General features: G+C 41.9%; 1 protein-coding gene across 2 annotated transcripts in view; it reads right to left on the bottom strand.

The window, feature by feature from the left end:
- Positions 1-3129: 3129 nt before the first annotated feature.
- ror1 (receptor tyrosine kinase-like orphan receptor 1) overlaps positions 3130-25533 on the bottom strand; it is a 126584-nt gene continuing 104180 nt past the window's right edge. For both annotated transcript variants that reach the window (XM_056379194.1, XM_056379193.1), the window contains 8 exons: positions 14919-15046; positions 13263-13580; positions 12269-12514; positions 11948-12162; positions 8443-8622; positions 7418-7645; positions 6913-7277; positions 3130-5904 (listed from right to left, as the gene is read on the bottom strand). In XM_056379194.1, the coding sequence (XP_056235169.1) occupies positions 5205-5904; positions 6913-7277; positions 7418-7645; positions 8443-8622; positions 11948-12162; positions 12269-12514; positions 13263-13580; positions 14919-15046 (2380 nt within the window). In that variant the 3' untranslated portion in view covers positions 3130-5204. The remainder of the gene's footprint in view (positions 5905-6912; positions 7278-7417; positions 7646-8442; positions 8623-11947; positions 12163-12268; positions 12515-13262; positions 13581-14918; positions 15047-25533) is intronic.

Raw genomic sequence — 25533 nt, forward strand, 5'->3', positions numbered from 1 at the left:
GCAGACACACGTGTCAGCCTGATGATCTCTTCACTGTATGCTGTACTTTAAAGCCACATTTAATCCCTCTCTGCCATTCAATGCACTCTACATGTCTCCCTCGCCTTCCACCCTTTATTCATCCATTTCTCCCGCTTTAAGCCAAATGCACATTCATTCTCTTTTTCAGCCTCTCCTTTACTTTCAAAGCCCATCACAGGACATTACACTCTGAACTCAAAGGGCTAAATGAGGCTCCTTCAGCAGAGAGCGCCCTCAGGCCTCGTCTGTCATTGGTGGAGAGGGAGTGGTCGTCCTCAGTTACATTGTCTGGTCGCAGGAAGTTGTGGCTTCGAACCAGAAGGATTTTAGCACTGGGAACAGGACACACCCTTTCCCACCATGCAGTGATGAACGCAGAGAATTATCACCTGAATCAACAGCTCCCCTCGATTTTATGGAGCCCAATGTACAGTGCCTGCTACACTCTAAACAGCAGAGTATTTTTTAGATTGTTGCACTGGAAGTAAGTATTAGATTACTTCTTCCATCACTGCCATTTAGTCTGCTTTTTGCCATTCCAGGAAACAGAAAACACTGATGTATCACTGAGACAGAGCGACTGAACACAAATGAATCACTTTGCAACATTTTATTAAGTTCCAATTGTACATCTTTTGCAGATGTCTTGCCAGTATGTTGATTTGTAGTCTGACTAGCTTGGCTGCAGCTCTGCTCCTCTACTAAATCACAAGCACCAAATGACTTGTGTCATTTCTGCTTAGCAACAAGTTGAATTTTTGCCTCCATCTCTTTTATTCTGGAATTTTTGTTATATTTATATTCTGCCCGGCACTGACTGGTGATGTGGAAGTCAACATTTGAGCATGGTGGATCTTTCTTGACAGTGGAGCCACTGTCAGTTTCCAGAGCCTCACAGAATGGCTGAAGAAGTCTTTTTTTTACATTTATAGAGTAATCAATTAAAAAAATGAAAATAATGAATAATAATGAAAAGAATCATTAGTTGCATCCCCGTGTAGATCGGTCAGAACAGCTGTTGTGTTTCTTGCTCCATGCAGATGTCTCCTTTTTCTCCTCCTCTCTCTGGCTGCACTTGCAAGCATAACAAATAGCTTTCGTTCTTGCCTTGGAAGAAATTATATCCAATCGTTTCAGAGTGGTGTGCCTCTGATGAAGATGTCATGGGAGTTTACTCCTCTGCTACTGATGCTTGTTCATTATACAAACTGTTCCAGAGCAGCAGCAGAGCATGGTTTCAGGAGTGAATTCTGTATACTACTAAAAGCTTTTTCTTTTCTTTTCATCTTTTTCTGAGAATAGACGCACACACACACACACACACACACACACACACACACAGATTCAGTCTTAAGAGAAGGTGAGAGGGAATGAAGAGCTCAGTCACTGACACTTCTTCCTCACCCACAAAAAAAAAAGACAAAAACCATATTTTGTCTAATGCCTCAAGTGGTATCCAGCCTTGCACATGGTTTTGAGAGATCTGTCACTGAGATATCTGCCTTCACCCAAGTACAATAGAAGTGGAGCTGTTACTTTATGGATTGAAAAAAAAAAAAAATCACCAGCCACATCGGTTTCCAGAAGCAAGTGTCCTCTGCTTGGCATTTGTTTCCCCTTTTCAGGCCTTTAAGAACTAATCAAATGAAATAATAAGAATATAAAAATATTACTGACTGATTGAACCAGTTGCAACTTGCAAACTGATGCCACTATTAATTGTTTTATATATATTTCTTTTACATCTAGCTAAACTAAAAGCAAATTCCTTTAATTGTATAATAAAAGGATGTTTCGAGTGTTGTGTACAGTAATTTAGTTTAATTTATATGCATACATGTACGGGAGTGTATGCAGACTGGTAAGGCTCCTCTCGCCCTCTCTCTCTCTCTCTCTCTCTCTCACACACACACACACACACACACACACACACACACACACACACACACACACACACACACACACACACACACACACACACACACACACACACACACACACACACACAGCTCATTCAACGTGCAAAATGTGACTTCAAGCAGCAAATGAGATAAAAGTCACACAAGCAAGCACAGAGTCATTTTTCCATCTTTGGCCAAAATCTAACTGGACTGATATTATTTCCAGCTGTTTTAAAGCTAATACACACACTGAAGGGACAGCTGAAGGGCACCACCACCTGGCCGACAATGGTCACTGAGATTACGAGGCAAACAAGTTCATGACAATTCACAGTAGAGGTGATCTGGCGGTGCCTAGTGGATTCACACTGCCATTACAACTCTGGAAAAAGTATCTGCGGATGCCTCAAAAGTAATGATCATATCACTGACTGCAAGGTTAACCAACCAATCATTTAATAAATGATTTTGCAATACAAAACATCTGTGCAAAAATGTTCAGACAAAATACAAAGACAAGACCTCTCTTGGTCAAAAGGATATGAATGTAAACCTTTTGTGATGGGTACACTGTTATTGAAATATAAATTTGTTTGTATCTTGTTTTTTTTTTGTTTTTGTTTTTTTGAAAAAAAAAAAAGGATCTAGAATAAAACAACAGAAAAGGTACAATGATGATTTGCTTTTGCCAAATACAAAAATACCTAGACTTGATTAAGATTCACAGTCTTGTGTACAAGTGGTTTTTGCACCGTTATAGTAGTACACATACATCTTTTACATGTCGGAGGTTATGTGTACAAACTCAGATGCCTAGGTAGCTCAATCTGTTTCAGTGGGAAAAAAAAAAAAGATCCAGTATAGAGACAAGAGATAGAAATGAAATAGAAACTTGATGGAAAAATGTATTTAAAATGATTCAAATTATTTTCGCTTGGATTTAACATGAGGAACAGATGGAAACAAAAGCTTCTCCCTTCATATTGCTAATGGCAGAGCTTCTCCGTTGACGATCACATTTGATTTGGGTAAATGATCTCGGGGAAAACTAGAGCTCAGTCTGACTGATGTAAATCTGATTTATTTTGACGTTTAATTTGAGCAGCTGCTGTTTTAGTAGCCGTGACTTTAAGACTAGATGAACTAAATATCTACATTCAACAGACGTCAACTGAAAACTTGGCCATTCAACAATGCACTGTTTTTCTTTAACTTTATGCTGAGCACACCCACAGTGAAGTGTGTGCTTGAGTAACAAATATAGCTGATTGGTAAAACAACAGTCTGTAAACAACAGCCGAGTGCAACACATACTCTTAGAAATTTGTGAAAGACCATAACCAATGATTGTCTTCTAATACACAGGAGCTGAGGGGGATTTCATAACAATAATCACAGACTCTTCTGTTACTGCAGCTTCTTCTATGACTTTTCTCAACAATAAAAGCTCCATATTTAGCATCATCATGAAATATCAGCAAGACAGATGCAACATCACTTGTGTGATTCCAGGACTGAGACTTTTTCCAAATCACAAACGCTTCTTCATATCACAAGAGGATTATCAGAGTAAATGCATCCAAACCATACGTGATTACATGCTACTGGACACTGGATATGTTAAAATATAAATACAGCTGTAGTTAGTTGAGACTCAAACAGAATAGGCTAATTTGATTTATCCTTTTTTTTAAATTTTTTTTTAACTTGTTAAAAGTTAACTTTGCTCTTGTTGGGATCACCTTCAAGTTAGAACAGTTGGTGCTAGTGTTATAAAAACGTCTCCATTTACTGATACAAAACCAGATAAAAGCAACATACATAAATCTCTCTGCACACTGGACTGCAACCTGTCCCCAGCTCATATAATTAGTTTTTTGCACAATGCAGATGCCGTAAAACAGGAAAGACAAAGGACAGAGATATGAAGACGAGCCCTGTGAATGAAATCTCGCATTTCCTTCAAAATTTAAACACAAAAGAAAAAAAAAAAAAAAAACAGAAAAAAAAAACTCTGCCATAAAAATTAAAATATCATATCCAATCTACAATAAAAATGTTCTGTTCAGCCCTCAAGCGGTGAATGAAGTGTTTGCCCTGAGAGCGGTCCAGTTAAGCTGTTAGGTGTGAGGATGATGTGAGTGCTGTGTGATTTCATTTGCAGATGTGTAATTTGTTCTCTGCAGCAAGCTTTGAAGTTAGATCTGCCGGGTTAGGGTAGAAGTTAGTGACAGTCAGGTAGAAGACAAAATGATGAAGGGAGCACAGAGAAAACTGAGATGCTCAAGTAGGGAAGACAGGGAAGTGAAGGGAGAGTGAAAGGCTGATGCGGAGTTTAATATTCGATCAAAAAATAGAAAAACAAAAACAAAGCAAAAAAAACTCCTTCCTTGTTTCTCAGCCTGGACAGCCTGCAGTATACTGAGGTTTCAAAAAAAAAAGGCAAAGAGGCCTGCGTCCATGTTGCAAAAGTCTCAGACGGTCATGTTGAGGTTGCACAAAAAACATTCAGGTGTCATTTCTGAAAGGATTTTGTGTGAGAACGAGTATTTTAATTCCAGCTGCTTCGATGGAGAGCTCTCATGTAACAATCTAAAAAGTTGAGCTTCAGGGTCCAGCCTCAGGGCAGCGTACATCACCTGCACGCCCCGTGTACCTGTTGTGTTTGGGCAGGTCAGTGCTGTTTGTTCAGGCTGCTGTTCCTGTTCTTGCTCACTTGGCTGTCGCTTGCTAAATGCAGTTTCTTTTACCGTACAAGCAAATGCGTTTCAATGTCCAGAAACAAGCGGGTCACACCACTGCTGCAAGGCACCTAAAGGTCATGATATGGATATCAGTGTCTGCATGAAACTGTCCTTTGAGTTGTTGACGCAGGAACTTTTTTGTCAGAATGTAATACATAGTAAGGACACAGGATGGACTTCCTACTTTTTCCACTTTAAAGTGTTTCTCCATAATAAAATGTTCTTTTGAATATATATCTTTGTATTTCATTCATTCAGGACGTATGTACCGTATTTACACAGAGGTTAAAATAATAACATTTTGAAACCATGGTAGTAAGTACACTTGCTTTAAACAATAAGGCAGTAAAAAGTCAAACAGCTGTGTATATACTTGTGTAGCTGCGACAGTGTTTCTTGCACATCCAGGTGTGCTGCCTGTTTCTGTTCGGTCTCTGTATGACCAGAGTAGAATTATTAGACCAGGTCCCTGGGTGAGAGGCAAATCGTCTCATATTTGGGTCCCAAGAGGAAAGAGTGTGAGTATCCGTCTATCTATCTACAGGTCTGCGGTGATGACCGAGTCGTTGTACATCAGTACGTCAGAATCAGCAGCGAGCAGCGCTGCTGTTTGTGATGCGTGGTCCAGCTGTCCCTTCTGGGAAACTTGTCCATACATCTGAGCTGGCCCTCCGCCGCTCCCCGGCATGATGCAGTGGGAAAGCAGCGGTGCGTTGGCGTCATGGTTGGAGCCTGTGGTGGAGGGTACGCCGCTGACGTGACCCGTGCTGGTGGAGCCGCTAGCGCTGCTGGGTGAGCGGCTTTTAGGGGGTGGCAGGTGGTGCTGGATTACCCTAGTGGGCGGAGCCGGGGGAGGGTAGTGGGCAGGGAAAGCTGCATATCCTGGTGGAATGGGGTATCCGTTGACGGGGATAAAGCGCTGATGGGTTTGGGGCACAGCCATGGGCGTCCAGGCAGGAATCTGAGCCATCTGGCCTGGCGTGGGAATAGCCTGGGCTGGGTAGAGGTACCCTGCTGCAGCGGCGGCAGCAGCGTAACGGGGGTTGCTCAGGTTGCTGACAGGGCTGGCACTGAGTGAGGTAGTCTGGGTGGTGGCGTTGCCTCCGCCCCCAGAGGGTGTGCTGGAACTGGCGTGCGATGACAGCCCCTCCCAGGCTCGCAGGCGGGCGTGGATGTCTTTGAACCTCGGTCTACGTCCTGGTCCCTCCTGCCAACACTCAGTCATCAAACCATAGAACCTGCGGGATAAAAGATTTAGATTTGTTATCACGTCTGGCCACTGTAGCATCATTTACTTTAATTTAGATGAATTCAATAAACACATTTTAATACCTAAATCTCTCAATAAAAACTGAAATCATATTTTTGGGATACTGTGAATGAATACTTGGTTATGTGACATATTCAGTCGAATTCTATAAAACTTTACTTATACTGAGAACAAGTATGTGTTTAACTGAGAAAATAGATAAGATTGCAATACACTGATCTAAAGTCTGATCCAAATCTCTGAATGTTGGGCATCCGGCGGTCCAGTGGTTGAGACGTATGTCATATAACTGCAGCATCCCTGGTTTGATTCTATCTTAACCCTCTCTCTCCCTCCATGTTTCTTCCTCAAAGAACCATTCCAAAAAATCACTGTCGGTAACTGTGTAGAGTAGTTCTGCTCTTTTCTTTTCTCAGTTTTTCGTCACTGACACCCCCAGCACAGCTAAATGTATATTTGTGGTTTTGCTCATGACATAAAAATGTCCAACTCAAAACAGAGAAGAAAAATGATGAACTCTGTGGAACTCTATTTACCCCTCATATTGCATCAAGCAACTGCAACTTGAAGTTGTAATATTTTTTCTGTCTGGGCCACATTTCAATTTTCAATCCACTTAGGCAATTTGTTAATTCTGTTACAAGCGTATCCTACATCTTATCAGCCAGCTATTTAATGTGAAGCCAAAAGAGGAGACCTCGTGCTCACTGTGTAACACTGGCAATGAACCCAGGAAGCGTTCAGGTGCACTTGATGATAAAAAGAACTATAGTATGACAAATACAGGAACAGCCGTGCTCCTAAACTTGCCTGAACTTTTGAAATAACGTGACGATACAGTTTAAGTTCACTGGCTTTGTAACACAAAGTCAGGACACTAAGAAGTTTCATTAAACCACGTACAGTATGTTCTCTCTTACTGTCTCATGATTCACTGAACAGTTTATGTTGACCCGTAATATTAACATGAACACACCTTGGCGGGCAGTCCTCCGGGCACGGCAGCAGCTGCCTCTTCCTCACCATCTCCATCACTTCCTGGTTGGAGAAGCCGTAATATGGCTGCAGGCCGTAACTGAAGATCTCCCACAGCACAACTCCGAACGACCAGATGTCTGAGTCTGTAGTGAACTTGCCGTAGGAGATGGCCTCGGGGGACATCCAGCGGATGGGCAGCAGGGTTTTGGGCTGGATGCAGTAGTAGTCTGAGGAGTAGATCTCTCTGGACAGACCCAAGTCAGAAATCTTAACGTGAAGCTGTTCGCCCACTAAAATGTTGCGAGCAGCGAGGTCTTTATGGATGTAGAAGTGACTGGCCAAGTACTCCATCCCAGAAGCCACCTAGATTAGATTAGATTAGATTAGTTAGAAAAAAACTGTAACTGAAGCATTTATTAGATACGCAGTGAAAGGGTGCGTTCTTGTTGAACGGTCAAATAGGAGAAGATCCACTCATCAACTAAACTGCTTTCTAATCCCACCTGTATGGCCATATGCAGGAAGTCTCCGTGATCCAGGCTGGATTTCACTGTGCCGTCCTCATCGCTGCTGCAGCCGACGTCAGAGTGTGGCGAACGCATGATGAGGAACTCATGGAGGTCACCTTGAGGAAGAAACTCAAACAGCATGCAGACGGGCTGCTCCTGGGTCACCACACCCAGCAGGCACACCACGTTCGGGTGCTGCAGCTCTGTCAGCACTGCCGCCTCCTGTGTTGGAAACCACATTAGTTAATGGTGATTTTTGCGGCCCAAACAAAGATTAGTCAGGAAAAAAAGGCTCAAAAACTTGAAGTGATGCTCCATTTGATTTTATTTTTTGGAGTATGAAGTATTGTGGCCTTGAAAGATGGCTGTGAAAGGTTTGTATTTTTATTTGCTTCATAGCGGATCTATTGCAGCTCACTCTACTTTTTACAGCCACATTTCAACACTACTGTGGTGAGAGTGTCATACTGAGAAAGCCCGATTTTGGGTGTAGTGTCGCTTTAAATGCCGGCAGTTTAGGTCTGTGTCGCCAGTGGAAAGTGAGGATTATGTTTTACACAAGTCATCTGTTTCAGTCCTCCTTAACGTCTAAATTTATCTGGACAACCTGCCGGTAGTTACAGTATATTTTTGGAACTATTTCAAGCGAATTCATCTGCTGTTCAGTGATTTTTAACCATATGCAGTCTCTCATCGCCCACCACATTTACCTTCTGTGGAAATATAACAAGTCATGCTTCAAGTCATGTGGGAAGAGCAATCTTTCCACTGGGAAAGAAGTCCCTTGTAGTTTCAAACAGCAGTATTTTAGTATCACATTTCATTTTACAAGTCCACACACAACTGCCCGTTAGCATGTCTTTTAAAATGACTCAGAGCTGTTGTATAGATTATATGGATTGTTGTTTTTCTTTTAATCTTTTTTGATATAATCCTTGTTGCATACAAGTATTTCTTTAAATTATGCAAAACTGGGAGAAGTAAACTTAAAGCTTTGGTGGCAGTGATCCATTCTGTACCTGCTGGAAGTCGCCCCAATGCTGGGCACTGGAGAGATCCTTCAGGGTCTTTATGGCCACAAGCTGTGCCTGATCCATGCCAGGTAGATACAGGTGACCCTTGTAGATCTTCCCTAAAGTGCACTCTCCAAGCTCCTCCATGAAACGCACAGCGGACAAAGGCAGCTCTTTGGCCTTGCTCTGCGGGGAGAGAAAGAGAAGAGGGGAAGGAAAAGGGAGGAGGAATGAGATCAGTGGGTAGAAGAGATGTGACAGAAAAATTAGATCATTATTTACTTTGTTAGAGCAGCACTTTCTCCTCACCATTATCCTCGTATGGAAAAGTGAAATGTTGACATGACGTTTACATTGCTGCTTCTAATTCAATGCAGGCAAAGTGCCTGATATAACACTAAATAGTGTCTGAGCTTGTGTTTTAATGTCAGTGCATGTGTGTGTAAAAAAAAAAAAGTATAGCCCTGAGAGTTGATAATTGTCATAATCAGACTCAATCCATTACATCAGCTCATAATGACTCCCTTTGAGCCTTTGGAAAGCAATGTGGGAAAATCATGAAATCTGGCAGCTTAAAAATGTTATTTATCTGACAGGTTAGCAGCGTTTAGGAAGACTAAGCATTTAATTCTCTTTCCAGTAAAACTGTAGAATCAGCTGCAGAAATAACAGAAAGAGCTTTAGCTTTCTTTGTGAGGGATGGCATTGCCTTCTTAGTCTTCCATGCCCACACTGAGAAGGACTCAGACTGGAGGTTTATTTGTACAGTTAAATCCAACAAGGGTGAAATGAACTGTGGGGTTTTAACACAGCAAGAAACCTTCATAATTGAGCTGGAGTTAATAAAAACTAGCTCTTAATAAAAACGATGAGAGAGAGAGGGGAAGGGAACGAGAGACAATAGCGTTTCAGTGGGTTACCATTTCATAGAAACATCATGTAAACAATGACGATTTGTGTGCCCCGAGATTAAAGGGTAAATCTGTTGATATTCTGTATTTTACTTAATGTCAACAACACTCCACTGTTGTCGAGAAACTATAAAAAAACACAGCACTGTTGCACTGAGCTCATTCATTACGATGACTGTGAGTCCTGTAGTTTATTTTCAGTGAATCCCACTAGTTCTGCTGTTATAAATAGTTCACCAAACATGTATTAACCTGCAGCTGAAAACACTACCTCTCCTGTTTGAGTGATGTTTGCTGAAAACTAAAGTGTCCAGTTGTCGTAGAGCACTTTAAAAAAAAAAAAAAAATCAAACAATATATTTTGTAACCTGTTTTTACAGATTTACATAGGAACAAATGGGTTTCCTATGGGAAGTAGGGAAGTTGGAAACTATTGAGAGACGGGCTGTCACATTGTTGTTTTGTTGTTTACATGGGACTTGCTGACAAGTTAGACCAAAGACAATTTTCGGGTTACATTATTGTAATTTTTTGCTGAGCCATTTCTAACTACCGCAGTGCCACAGATCCAAAACTAGAGTAGATACTTAAAACATGAATTGTTATTTGTTTAAAGAACTGCACAAGTACAAGAGACATAATCAGAGACATGACTGTGTGCATGTTTGTTTATGAGTGTGTGCGGGAGTCCTTTGTCCCTTTTGGTTTTGTTGTGTATCCTTGGTGACTCCAGCTAAACTCATATCTAAGAGCTATCCAGGTGATCTCAGAAACAGTGGGAGTGGGAATGTGTGTGTGTTCGTGTGTGTGCGTGTGTGTGTGTAGCTGTACTTGGGAGAAGATAAAAGGTGAGGAGAGGTTGGCAGAGATTTTCAGATTCCAGGAACTCAGAGATGAATAATGAAATTCCTCGGTGAGCAGGACACACACACACACACACACACACACACACACACACACACACACACACACGGCCTCTATGAGCTCTGTGGGGGGTGGTGTGTGTGTTTCTGATGTGTGTCAGATTGTGTGTATCAGAGGAGTGTGGGGCCTGCTGATGTTATGAGAAACACAGATGTTTTTAGTTATGGGTTTGTTTCACCCCTTCTTTCCTCCCCACACCCAAACCCTCAGATCCTCCTCACACCGCCACAGGTTTGAGTGTGCGTGCGTGTGCGTATGTTTATGTGTGTCTAAATGGATTGTCACAGGCAAGTGACCCCTGGGTGACCCTGCAGCAAAGCCTGCTGGGTAGCAGCCTAACCCTAACCCAACACAAAGGTGTAGAGAAAAAGGGTTGAGAAGAAGGAGACTCACCATGGCAATAATATATATATAAATTAATGTAGAATATGAGGATTTACCACTCATCGAAAAGTTTTTAAAAGGTAGAAATGGAAACTGTCTTGTAGGTTACAGTAGTTAGGAAAAACAGCAGATAGCTGCACTTCTGTAAAAGCTTTGTTTTTTGCTTTTTAAGTCTTACAATGGCTGGTTATGAGGTCTGACATGTGTGAACCATATCACAAGACCTTGTTGTTCAGAAAGACTGTTTGAAATCAACTGTATAATTCCACAACTGCAAAACTTTCTTTGATGTAGCGTAAAACTTGACTCTGTGCAGATGCAAGGTCGCCATCTAAACACAGCGAGGGAAAGATTCCCTTTTTAGGTCAGTGAAACATTTTTTCCATTCCAAAAAAACAAAATAAACCAGAGATATTAATGGCTTCTGACGCTTCTGTGACATTTCGCAGTTCTCTCTACAACTGTTGATGGTAATGTCATGCACATTACCTTGAGCATCGGCTCTGGTTTTGCACAAGCAGACACACTGTCTACAGAACCACACCACCCACCACCACCAAAATTATGTGGAAAAAGATAAACAGACATGATATGACTGAGTGTGCAACCTTGAAAGAAATATGATACAGATCCTAATGTGAGCGATGTGGTGGCTAATCTACATTACAAAGAGATTCTGTGAGAGAGGGAGGGGAAGTAGGAGAGATTGAAGGATGAAAAGGAGTTCCTGAGGTAAAGAGATGGAGGGAGAGAAAAAAAAAAAAGGAGACAGTTGGAGAGAAATAAACAGAGAGGAGAGCTGCAGTTGAACACTCCTGGACCTGCTGAGCTCTGATGATAGAGATCTAAAGTTCTGGCTGGGACAGGTCATTTCCACACACACACACACACACACACACACTCAACCCAGTAACCCCAGCATGCTGCGACGTATCTCAGTTGACACACAGAGGGCTGTGCCAGTGTTTTGACTCCTTCCTCAGTCTGCTCTTATGACTAAACAATACCAAGACAGCAGAACAGTGCTGTGCATTTTGAGAAAGCACAAGAAGAGTCCAAAATGCTGTGCGAGCATACACTCAGCTGCTAGTTTATTAGTTACATCTAGATAAAACTAATGCAGTCTAATTCTACAGTCCTGCAATAAATCCTCACAAAGTTCATTAATGTGTTTTTTTTTTTTATCATTTTGTCCAATCCATTCATAGGCTCAGTAAGAGACACAAAGAACCTTCAATATTTACTTTCTCTCCACACAAAGTGTCATTTGCTGCGACCGTGCCGCTCTCTACCTTCGGCTTGTATGCAGTTGCGAGCATGGACATCTCAACGTTTTGTCCTCGGACAGGTTTGGGCTGGCGGGGGGCAGGAGGCCTGGAGGACTTCTGGTTGTTGCGGCACACACAAATGAAGAAGAACAGCAAGGCAATGGCTAATGGGATAGCCACACTGGGAACCAGGATGTACAAGATCTCCATGTTGCTGCCGCCAGACTTGTCTTTATGGTCTATGGGGATGGATGGAGAGAGAGGATTAATATGAGATCTACAGATTATTTGCATGAGTATGAATTGCAAAAACAGTACAGACTTAAACATATTCTGGTCTCTCACCACAGATGGGTATGTCACAGAGCTCCAGTGGGACCCCCTCATCCAGCGTGAAGCACCACGGGGCCTCAAGTTTGTTCCCTGGGTTGCGGCAGTACGAGTGTCCCCCGTTCAGCTCTGGATAGCGGACGGCCAGGTAGGGGTGGGTGTGAGGATACTGTGAGTTCCACGGCTGACACTGACGCCCCGACTTTGTCTTACTGACTGTCCCGCGGTAGTCTGACCCGCTGTTGTTGTAACACTTGTGATCTGGGAAGCAAGGGCGAGGTTGTGTGTTACTTGATTGTGTGTTGGGTTCTTTCTTTTTGGCTGACTGGTGGTGGTGGATGCGGCTTATGACTGAACTCAAGATACCCATGTGTATTTAGCGCTCATGTGTAGCAGCATTGACAGATGTCTTTGGTGAGCTGCTGGTGGACAGACAGAAAGTCTACACATTTGTTCAATGGCCACTTTGCAGGAATATCATATAATATTCAGAGGAAAATAATGCGAAACCTCGAGTATCATGAGAGGGATACTGTAAATTTTTGCATTAAAATAACTGATATTTTGCAGTTAAATTTGATGTCTACAAATATAAATAGCATATTGTAGCATAATGAGAACTTTGAGAGCAAGAGAGGAGAGATTTCTTCTGAGTTTGACTAGAGTTGTGAGGATTACCTGATTGATTTATTAGTTTATTAAAAAAGAAAAAAAATAGTGATAGTAATCATTTTTCAAGCAAAAATGCCAAAAGTTTTCTGGTTGGAGTTCATCAAATTCTTTGTCAAAGATGTTGTGTAAATGAAATTTCTTTGAACTAAATGATCAAATAACTTATCTGAGAAAACAAAGGGCAGAGTGATTGACGATGAGAATAAAATAGTTAATTTCTGCACTATGTTTAACCATAGGTGGCCCATAAAGTTAATTCTGATATATATATAATAATGAGCAGCATTAGCAGTAGTAATAAAGGAAGTCATTAAATCAGCAGGTGAACTGGTCTTACTCTTGTTAATGGGCTCGGCCATGGGGATTCCTATCCTCAGACAGTTCGCGGCCTCAGGACTGTCGGGGGCGGCGAGGTCGTCACAGTTGGGCAGCTTCAGTCTCTTCAGGATTAAAGGGTTTGACCGGGCAATGATGTACTCCGTTTTACACAAGTCGTTCTCCAGGATCTCACACTCGTCCTTACACAGGTCCCGGGGTTTGTCGGTTCCCGAGCTGCGGTCGCATGTCGGGAAGGCAAAGTGGCAGAGGGAAGGGATGGCAAACTGGGAGCAACGGTCGGACAGATGGTTGGACGTCCCAATCATGGTGAAGGCCGCTGAGAACGAGGCACGCAGAGGAGGGATTAGAACAGATAAAGGCCCATGAAGATTCTTTCATCAATACAGTTTGGCCTCAAAAATTCATCAATAAATTTAGCATCTGGATGAATATTAAGGTTTTTAAAAGACAAATACTGAATAAAAATGAATTATTTCAGATATTCCTTTAACTTATTGTTTCTTCATGTGGGATAAAAGAGGGAAACTGACAATCGAAGCTGAAGCTTCAAATGTTTGATTAATGGTCACACTGCATGTTTATTGCAAACATATGCTTTTCTGGTGGTCACTGTGAGTAAGGCAGATCTGTGGCGGCTGGAGGAGAAGATAAACAATTAAAACGTAAAGTTGGCTCTTATCCAAATGCTCCTACACTGCATCTTTATAATAATAGAGATCAGTAAAGGTGACATTAAATTTTAGACGGTGAATGGCTACCAAATGTGGAATATCTGGATATGAAATGAATGATTTACAGTTCCACAGTAGGCTTATTACAGCTCTGTGGCATCATAAATCTTAATTATCACTTCTCCTTGATGTTTCACATTACAGTCTGAGTTCATGGCCCCTTTGTCCCCGAACTGTTCGGGGGAAAAGCTGACGGCTGCACGGATGTAATCAATAACACGCACATTAATCTGACCTCTGAGGACATGCACATGCAAACACACAAAACAAAAATGCAGACGCAGAGACACGGACAAGTAGAACAGTATGAAACAGTTTGTGGGCCATGTGCGCTCCATACAGTGGTGACCCTGCTGAACTTCCTTTGAACTCCATAAATGATGTTCTGCTTTCTTCCTACTGCATTTTAATTAAGGTTTACCTTCTTAATGGTCTTTATTCGCGGAGGGTTGTCACTGATTTAAGGGATGAAGATTTACAAAAGGTGATCTATCGGCCCTGGCTGCTGAAGACATATGTGAGCAGAGATTTCAAGTGAGGAAAGAACTGCTAAATCCTACTGAACTCACTGGATGAAAGCAGGCTGTCAATTTTTCCTGTCAGACACAAAACTCCTGAGAGGGAACGACTAGTTTTTGTCCTTAAAAAATAATGTAAGGCTTTGTTGATCTGGCAACATTCAGTGTGGCTGGATCATCATCAAAGTCTGACGCGTCAGAAAAAACAAAATGATACACAATCTGTCCAGAGAAAAGTCTGAAAGAAATGCCAATGTGCCACAGAAGAGGATGTATGTTATGAATGAATGCCATCTCACTTCACATGCAGGAACAGATTTGGACCGATCTCGAGACTCTCAAGCGGAAGGACAAATTGCAGTGAGGTGTGTGAAACCCAGTGAAAAAACATTTCCTCTTTCTCACCTGTAATCTGGGTCTCGATCTCGCCCTGCATCTGCAAAGAATCAACGAAGATGCTGCGGTTACCGATGAAGCGGGCGCAGGCTATGCCTCTGTACGGTTGGCAGAATCCCTCTTCCTCAAATTCCTCCCTGTGACGTACAGAAGCACAGAAAGGAGAAAAGAGAGGTGGAATATTTAGTGAGTAATAAGTTAGTTTTAATTTGGCTGAACAATATTAGCAGATCCCTCGGCTACATTTTTAGTTTAGGAGAGTTAAAAAAGACCAGATACGCAAATATGCTGCAATACACAGAAGCACCACTAGATGTCAGCCTCTCTTTGTATATCACACAGAACCATCTGGTTGCACTTCTGTGGAGAGAATAGCCGTTTCTCGTTGTGGGTACTATAACAAGAGGTCTCCCTTTGCTTGGCTAAAGATAAATCACACTCAAGTAAAAGGCAGAGATCTAAAATCCAAACACCCACACACCGACACACACACACACACACACACCCCAGTTCACAGTACAGATGTAAACCGCGTTAAGAATTAATGTTTGGCTGTTTGACTTTATTCCTGTTTATGGCACAGAGATGTCATCATGAGCCATAATTTGAAACATATGGACAAAGAGGGAGAGAGAATCGGTTGATGATCACGTTTGCACAACTATACAACTTTTACCTCCTTCAGTGACTCTTGATTTCACACATTTTCTGATGTTACTTCCCAGGTTACGTTATTCGGTGCTCATGCTGTTCTTTTTTTAATCCATTTATCTCACTCCCTCTTTCTTGTTCTGCCTCGATCTCTCACCTCTCTCATTCTGAATACACACACACACACACACACACACACACACACACACGCACGCACGCACGCACGCACACAAACCACATGCTGACTAGCAGGCTATTTGCTCAGTGTGAGATCACTGTGTCATGTGCTTTAAGTTGTGCCATATGAGGACTGTAAGACCAGGCACAACCACAATATATAGGGGAGTGCATGGTGCCACTACACAGGGACACACACAGACACAGACCCACACGACCGAGCACAAAAGAACCATACTGTAGCTACTGGCCGAATGAAAGTGCATCCTCGTGCTTCAGACACCGCTGCTCGTGTAATAACAAACAGAGGCGCTCCATTTGGAACTGACAAGACTGTGAATTCTTTGGAAATACTTCAAAACATAATTATAAAATGGATAGGTGCAGTCTTTAGATCTGATTCGCAGAAAAATAATGAGAAAAACACTCGCTAAGCATCAGCCTTTCTACTCTGAAAGAGCTCTGTTTTAAATAACAACACAGCGACTGATGTTTCATGGCTTCGTGTTGATTTAACAAACAGTACATTTTCTACTTTGATTCTATAATAAACTTTTGCTCCCTCTTTCTGAAAACAACAGCAGCAGCACAATGCTTCACTTCAAATTGTGCCTGACAGTAAAATAGAGCGTCTTGTGGCTTAACGCTTCATTATCACCCGTACATTTCCTGCTGCCTTTGTTGACATGAGTCAGGGAGTTTACAGGGGACGTCACAATGTGTGAATTACACTAATTACTCCACAAACTGCAAACCTGCAATAAAATGCTTTAAAGATGCACCTGAAAACAAGGTGACAATAGTATAGGCATGCACACACAAATGCATGAGCACCCATGTGGGCCCAACACACAAAACACACACATACAACTTTAGTAATGCCAAGGGTGTGTAAGCACGGTGTGAGTTCAGGGACATTAGGTTCCCGCTCTCTGAGGAGTGTTAAGTGACTGAAAGGCCAAGGTCAGATCTCTGACTCTACCCCTGTCTGTACAGATTTAAATGAGCTTTCCAGACATGGACACACACACAAACACACACAAACACACACTGACACACACACACACACACACACACACACACACACACACACACACACACACACACACACACACACACAGTGGTCTGCATACTGCCAATTCCACAGAGATATGGTAACATACCATTTACAGCTTAATACAGGTTTAAGCAGATTTTATCCTGGGAATATGTAATTTCCTACTAAAATGTGGATATCAGTAATAATGAGTTCATGTTGTGGTGTGCCTGCAGATGGCTTAGCACCCCCTTCATCAAACCACAAACTGCTACATCTTCAGATATTTTTCCTTTTGGTGAAGGCTTCTTCTCTTTAGGTGAAAATCATGTCTGGCATTAAATCTGTCAGAGGAGAATCTCTCTGTAAAAAAAAAAAAACCTACCAATGTGAGAAGTACTCGAATGATGTAAGGGATCGCGGATTGATTGGGCTTCCAACATTCTGAATGTAATGAAGCTGAATACGAGAATGCAGCTAGGGCATGAGAAAACGCACACAGAGGATAAAGAGCGAGGGCTGGAGTGTGTCCAGGCAGCCGAGAGGTTAGCTTGGTTGTGCGTCACCGAAGACGGTGGACACACACACATCCACACTAACGTCAAACCACACACAGACAAGTAAATGACAAGGGAGAGCAGACGATCCACCACAATGCAGCCAGATCCCCACGGGCTAATTACAGCTCAAGCAGGTCCAAACGGCCTCGACCGAACCAGCTCAGTCAAAATCACAAATCGCCCCTCATTGCTTTCTGTATTTGAATTTCTATCACTTTTCTCCAAGTGCAGTTAGATTGAAAGCTGTGTCTGAGAGGCAAATTAAAGTGGCTGTATCCTGTGCAGTATGGCGTAAATGACTTATAACGTGTAAAGAGAGAACTGGGTAGGAAAGACGCATCTACAAAAACCTAATCACTGAGACATCAGTGAGGTTTTCTGAAAATCTTTCCCTAGTATCCATTTATTTCTGTGTGTTTGTGTAAGCTATCCCAGGCAAGGAAAGCCGAGTGCGGTTGCTATTTGTGTAAACAGTGGATGGCTGTTTAGGCCTTTTATTTTACACACCAACGCCACGGGCCCTCTGTGTAATGTTTTATAATATTTAATTACAAGGAGAGGCTTTTCCGACTGAGACCCAATCTATAATCCAGAGCTAAACAGAAAGGCGAGCCCGACCACAGAACCTAAACAATGTATTCAGGACACAGATTCATTGTCCAATTACATTTTTTCCAACCTCATTATTTATTCAGGGAAGCGCTTGGTTTCTAGCACCACTCTGATTCAAATCCATATGGTTACATACATTTACACCTTAGTGGTGCCAATAAGAACAGGGAAGTTTAACAAGCACTTTAAAACTCTGCACCTACGCAGAGTTGCAATCAAATTAATTAATCAAATCAAGTTTTTTTTGTCAAATCAAGTGGAAAAGGTTCCTTAGAGAATAGCATGTAAAATGTATGGATTAGCTGAAGATAAGAAATGTAGCCAGAAAATATTATATAAAGCTAAATTGGCAACATATCTGCAAGGCAGCAACAGGATACAATATACTTGCTTTTTAATGTGCACACACAGACACAACAGCACAATTACAGACACACTCCCCTGACCTCAGAGACGAAGGTTTTGCGGGTGATGGCCGATGACAAATAAACCATTAACAGGAAAGAGAAAGTTTTTCAGGTTGAGGAGGTTGAATATTCAGCCCACAAAACACGGATGATTCATTCAGAGTCGACTCCACACTTAATCATCCTCGGAGAGAAGTTCAATTTGGCATCAAAGACAAAACAACTGGATTCTTTTAAAACTCATAATCGATCAAAATGTCAGGACCCGCCAACACCCCCACCCTGACTCTCTCCTGCAAAGATGACTCTTGATTTTTTCCACAAAGAGTGTCACACAGCACAGCACTGAAAACTGCTAGATAAAAAAAAGTACATCAACGAAGACGACGGAAGAAAAGAGAAAGAAAGACACTAATTGATTGGTCAGCTGTCTTTGTTTTGATGACTGATCAATCAATGCAATAGCAACATCTTTTTGGCAAAGCTAGTGATGTGTGAGTTTATGCTGGAGTCTGTGTGATCTATCCAAACCCTGCAGCTGGACTAGAAAATCTATTTTTTTCCGGCATTGTGAAATATCAAAGTCTAGGCCTACATGTGAGAATGACTACACAGACTTCCGAGCATGGGAGTATTCCTTAAAATACCTTCCAAAAACACCTTGGAAAGAGTGTGACATTCCTACTGTAGCACATCGTCTGTTTATTGCAGAATAAGCAAACCCCGTAGTTGGGTCTGTGCTTTGGTTTTATGTTTTGATGATGGAGGAAATCTTTAGGCAACAAGCTGTGGGCTGGAATGACGGGTTTGTGTTGAATTTTGGGGTTAAGAGGATGTGAAACTCAACACTCTTTGTTGGAGGGGATTCGGAGAGGATGCAATTTGAGGGTGAGGGGACGAGGGGCGGAGCCCAATGACATTTTAGATTTCAGGGTTTCGTTTCTAGGAGTCGCTGCGGGTGTTGAGTGAAGAGGAGATGAGCTGCATGAGGTCGCAGCTGTTGTATCCTGATTGGGGATGCCCCTCAGCTTGTGCCATATGTCTGTGTGTGTGTGTGTGTGTGTGTGTGTGTTATTAAAGATATATTGAGCCAAAATGTCTTCCCAGCTCCCTGGTGATGTTTTGAAAATACACATCTTTGAATTGTGGTGACTTATGAAACAATGATAAGCTAGTACAAAAATTGGGGATTTGATGACACAATTCAACAACTTCAATTAAATCAAGAAGTGTGTTTTTAGCTTAGCTCAATTTTTAGCTCCTGAAATAAAAATGAATGCCTTTTTAACATCTGGTCAGTAACAACAGATGAAAATGATTTTCCTGGACAAACACCTTTTCTGTTGATCAATGAATATTTTGCTTGGCAAATAAATTGATGAAACAAATAAAATAAAATACATCACTTATGCTTTACATTTGGGCCAACCGCTTTCAAATTAATGATGAACATTAAAAGAAAATGTTCATGCAGTTTTTTATTGCAGTTTCTGGTGGATCCATCACAGTGAACATCAAGTCTGTATCTACTTTGGTAAAATTTGCATTATTTATGTATATTAGTGAAGTTTGAGTGTTGATTGATTTGAAAAGTGTAAACGGTCATCAGTCTGTACTTAAGATGCTTGACCACACAGCAATGATGTAACATTGACAAAATGCAGCCTTGAAATTCACTGGGATATATTGTACAACTAAAGCAGGTTTCTAGAGTCTGCTAACTCTTTTTAACACCAAAGGGAAATGAATGGAAAGAAATGGATGCCTGAAACGGTAAAGAAAATTAGATTAAGATTATTTTAGGGCATTTCTCTATTATTTTGTTTTGTAGCAAACTCTTCTTAGCTCAAGTAAAATAAGTGATGGACTGCAGAAATGACATCTAACACACATTACACTGTACCTCCTCTGTGTTTGTGAATATTTGTATGTGTGTGAGATGTTGTGTGCGTGTGTGTATTAAAGGGAAGGTGTCCAACAACAAATCAAAGACACTTGTGGGTCTGGAAGGGAATGGATCGGTAAGGAGGATGAGAGGAAGAAAACAACAGACAATCGTGTGGTTGCTGTCCTCAAGAGATTGTGTTTCCTCCCTGGGAGCAGGTCTGACACAAGAGAAAATGAGAAAACACAATCTGTTCAGCATTATTATGTCTGTTTACAATTATGAAAGGTACCACAGAATTAATGCTGAGCTAAAACATAAATTTAAGATGCTGCCAAGGTCTCACTTTTTCACTTTTATCTGCACAATGTTGTTGAAATATATGCAGATATTTTGCAACGGCCAACAATGACTGTACGGTCGTGATTCATGTGTTCGGTGCTCTTATACCGGCGTCAACTCATGGACAACGTAATTCAATTATCATACGAGAATTGGAGAACGCATGTGTGGCTGCCATATGTAATAATCTTTCACTGACAATGAGCCAAAATGGCCACAAGAGGCTGAGGCTGACTGGGGTCTGTAGCTGCCAGTGGCCCGTGACCGCATTGGGAATGAACAGCAGGCGAGGGCAACTGAGGCGCTGCATTAAGATACAATGGAGAAAGAGAAGGCCCACCTGGGTCCTCGTGTTACTACTGCTCACTGACTGCAACAATAGAGGCTTCTGTCGGAGAGAAGGTTGGAGAGAGTCAGAGTGTACTGAAAGAAGAAGGAAGCAAGACGAAGCATGAGAGACGATGCGGAGAGAACATCAAAAGACTAGAAACTGCAGCAATCGCTTTGTTCTCTGGAGAATTTGTTACACAGTTATCTACCTGTAACTTTCACTTGCATACATTTGATTGACCAGTGCAGTGCATTGCTGTTGTCATTTCCTGTTGTGGCAAATAAATGAGGAGGCTGCATTTGAAAAAGTGCCATATTTTTAGGCTTTTAGTGAGCATTCAGACCAAAAGCATTCATTCATTTATCGATTCATTAGCCATACTGCCGTCTGTCAATGTGCTAACATAGAGACAAACCACCATTCACACTCATTCACACCTACAGCTAAATTATTGTTGCCAATTAACCTAACCTGCATGTCTGTGGAGTGTGGGAGGAAGCAGGAAGCCCAAGCAGGAAACCCACACAGGCATGAAGAGAACATGCAACATGGACTTTCCGAATTATATTTGTCTTCTCACCTGTACCTGAAGCAACGATCCCTGTTAGGGCAGCCTCTTGACCAAAAACAGCCAGGTGGAATAGGCTGCCTCGGCGGGGGGAGAAGACAAATATAATTCAGAAAGTCCATGTTGCATGTTCTCCTCGTGCCTGTGTGGGTTTTTCCTGCAGGTACTTCCTCTGACACTCCACAGACATTGAGTAATTCTTTCATGAATTTATTTATCAGATGTCGAAACACAGAGGAAGGATTTTACTTCTTTGGAAAGTTATTATCACAATAGTCAGTCTTCATGTTAAAAAATGTGCGCTTGAACGGATTTGAGTGACTAACGCTGATTCAGCTCAATTTTTTTTTTTTTTTTCTGCCAGAGGCATTTGCATCTACACCCATTCAGTATCAATAGAGTGGTCCCATTTAAATGAATCAAGGGGCTGTGTCTCTACATGGAGGGCTAATGTTGCCTGTATATGGCCCAAGTCATACTGGCTATCGCTGCTCATGCTAAACACTGTGTACAGTGCTGTGTGTTTATTTCAAACAAGCAACTGTTTCTGCTGCCAGAAATGTAAAATGCATCGCTTCCAGTGAGTAAGAGGAATTTTCCCAGAAAACACACAGCTGGCACTGCTGGGCTCCAACAGTAAATGCTAAAGCGTTTATGAAACTGCTCACGGTTGAATTATTCTTGATTTGAGATAGAAAGTAAACATTTATTTATGTTAAGATTTCACTGACTTGTAGCTTGGATACCAATTTGATCTAAAATAGTACACAGAATGACTCCCAGATATAGATGCTGGTGTTTGAAGTGTTGGACTGCGCTCTGCAGAGGAATTTGTTTCAGGGCCCAGTCTTTGCCCACACAGGCTGGAAGTCATGACTGTGGATGAAGCTAAAGAGTTTTAATAACAGGGTTAACACATACTCAGTGATTTGACATGCAGAGAAGGACCCTACATCAATCCCATCACTCCTCACAATGCTCCCGATCTGATGACATCACTTCCCAGGAGGGTTGCAGGGTATCATGAGGTGCAGTCGGGGGAGGGTTTGGGGAGTGAGGGTGTCAATCAGCCTGTCAATTAGCAGGACAGGAAGGCAATATGTCTCCTAAAAGTTAACATAAACCCAGTGGTGTTTAGACAGACACATACACACACAAACAAATGGAGGACAGGGGTCACACAGTAGAATCCATTACTACAGAGGTGAATTAGAGGAGGAGGAGGGAGGGATGATTTTGTTTGACTAATCGCTGACCCACTGGGGTTAGTGATCCCTGAAAATAAGTACCACAGGCAGAGAATGCAAAGGGTCCAGGAAAGCATAAAAGCAAGGAAGGGAAAGTAAGGAAAGTGAAGTCAGAGAGAGAAAGTGGAAGGACTGGAAACAGTTAGGAGCTCTAGTCAATGAGTCCAACTGCTGCTGAACAATGTATTATGTGTGTGTGAGTGTGTGACCTCAAAACAACATCAAGCAATCTTCTGCTTTTCTTTTCTTGTTGTACTTTCATTCTCATGTACAGGTGCCACTAAGAGCCTGACAACTGTCACATCTCAGCTGTCAAGCTGCTTTCAGACAGTGAGGGGGAAATTCCACGTTCCATGGTTTGAATCGTGGCGGCTCCCAACTACCTCCGGTCTTACCCGCCTTTACACCACAGGCTGCTGCTAGCCATCGAGTATGATCTCATCACGCAGCTAAAATAGAGTTTGTGGCTTAAAACAGATGACATGGTTAGTCATATGAAACAATTAATGCAGCAAGTTTTGCTTCTTAGTGTTATGAACGTTTATTGTCTCAGACAGGACAATCAAACTTTGAGGCTGATGTTGCTCGAATACCATCCCTCTTCATTTATCTGTCTGTTTGCTGAAGGGGTGAATCATTTAGGGAACGCATTTCCTTCGCTGTGGTTTTTGTGGTTGCCATGGTCACACGTCGAGCCATGGGAGCAAGTTCCTATGCCTCCTATGCTATACCCTTGCCGCTGCTGCCACCACTGACTTTGGCAGCATGGCCTAGGCCATACAAAAAGTAATCTGTGGGTTTGGCCTGACTCTGCTTCCCTCTTTCAAGTTCTCCATGACTCCTTGGCCCCTCCCATCTCATTGAGGGGCTGACCTCACCTGTTTACAAGTCTACATGTATTTGGTTCCAAGATGGCTCTCTCCCTCCCTCCAGGAAGACCAGTGCCTGTGTTTAATTTATCCTTCTTTCATGCCACATGTAGTATTAGGTAAGCACCTACAATAGTACCAATAGCCACACTTCACCACTGACTACTTATTTCCGACATCATGCTTTGCTTGTTTTGATTATATTAAATAAATTACTTTCTTAATTAATTAAAACTATGCGGATCTCTCTTCTTTATGACCTTAATAAGCTGGACATAACTAGTATTGATCATCTCTATCACACTTTTACAGACAATCAGGAAGGGTTAACACATGTACTTAATGAAAATCAGGGCTTTTATTTTACAATATAAGGGACAGTGTATTTTAGCACTGACGACAGTATTACAAAAATAGCAGATCACAATCTACTCTTTAAATGTCTTTTTCCCCTGGAGCAATATTACGAACTTTGCAAACATTTTCCATTTGTGCTGCTGTAAAAATTCTTGTCTTTACTTTTTTTTTTTTTTAAATAGCATTCCTTGAATTGACTCCAGGCTGCCTCCAAACATCCGTGTGGAAATAATAATAACAGGAAAAGCAAATAGTAAGAAAGAAAAAGGGAAAGAGATAGCCGAGAGCAAAGCCCCCTTACTCACACACACACACACCCACACCCACACAAACACACACACCCACACCCACTTTCCTGCATGATTTACGACAGCTTATTGCCTAGATCACAGATCAGACTCTGAACACACAAAGGCAGACACTTAAACAGACAGGAGGACACATGTTCAGGCTGAATGGCTACTGACGGTGCTAAAGGAACAAGAATACACACGTCTGAAGACAAGCGTGGCTTCCTGAGGAAAGTGGAATAATCCTTGATGAGAGCGATTAAGAGTCAGTAAAGGCATGTATTGTGGGGAATGAAAACACTGTCACACTGTGGAGCCCGTAAATAATCCCTCTCTACACACTACGCTGTCAAAGGTGGCTGCAGGACACAGAGAGCAAACAGAAAGGGCTTCAAGTTTGGTTAAAGGATATAAAGCTTAACACATTCACACAGTCAAACAAAGCTGATAACAGCTTTCCATCACAGTGAACATCAAGTCTGTATCTACTTTGGCAATGTGCTTTGTATGTCTTTGTCCAATGGATCAATTTGCTGTAATGTCAGATACATCAGGTACAAATCATCACAGGAAAATATCAGATTTCGATGCCAATCCCTAAAAATCCGACTCTTGGTTACTTTTGTCGCTTTCATGAATTCAGCCACGGACAGTAGCCTCATTACACCAGACTGCAATGCAGCTGCAAGACTTACTGGTGACTTAATGATGACTTACTGATGACTTATAGAAAAGTTGGGCAGAGTGCCTTCTCTGCCTACACATAAAACCAACACCTGACATTCAAGCATGTCATATGAAGTTTCAGAGAATTTGGGGAAAATTAATAAGGATATAGCTTTATGAAACTGAAGCAGATAAGACACGTTGAAGGAATGTGGCCACAACAGAAAGGTAGATCACAACATTTCCTGAGAAAAAGACTCCTGGAGCACACTGATGATCACAGACACTCAGATTAATGAAGTTAATCCTTTGCTGAAAGACAGCCTGTGTGCAACAAGTAATATTTACGTAGGTTTTCACTTTGTCAGGAATCACATGGAGGACTAAAGACACACACTGACAGATATCAAATGGATAAAATAATATGCAGGCCAAAATAACTGACATGTACATGCAGACACACTGAATATTTTTGCGAAGTGCTGACTCCTCAAAACAGTCTGGACAGGATATGGCTCCTGAATCTTCCAATAAAAGATAATTTACAGGCTCCTGCCCTCTTAAAACCAAACAAGACTAACTAGCACATTATTCAGCTGGTACAAGGGCCAGACACACACTCTCAG

This window comes from Seriola aureovittata, chromosome 6 (genome assembly GCF_021018895.1).
Source record: "Seriola aureovittata isolate HTS-2021-v1 ecotype China chromosome 6, ASM2101889v1, whole genome shotgun sequence".
NCBI classification, from domain to species: Eukaryota; Metazoa; Chordata; class Actinopteri; order Carangiformes; family Carangidae; genus Seriola; species Seriola aureovittata.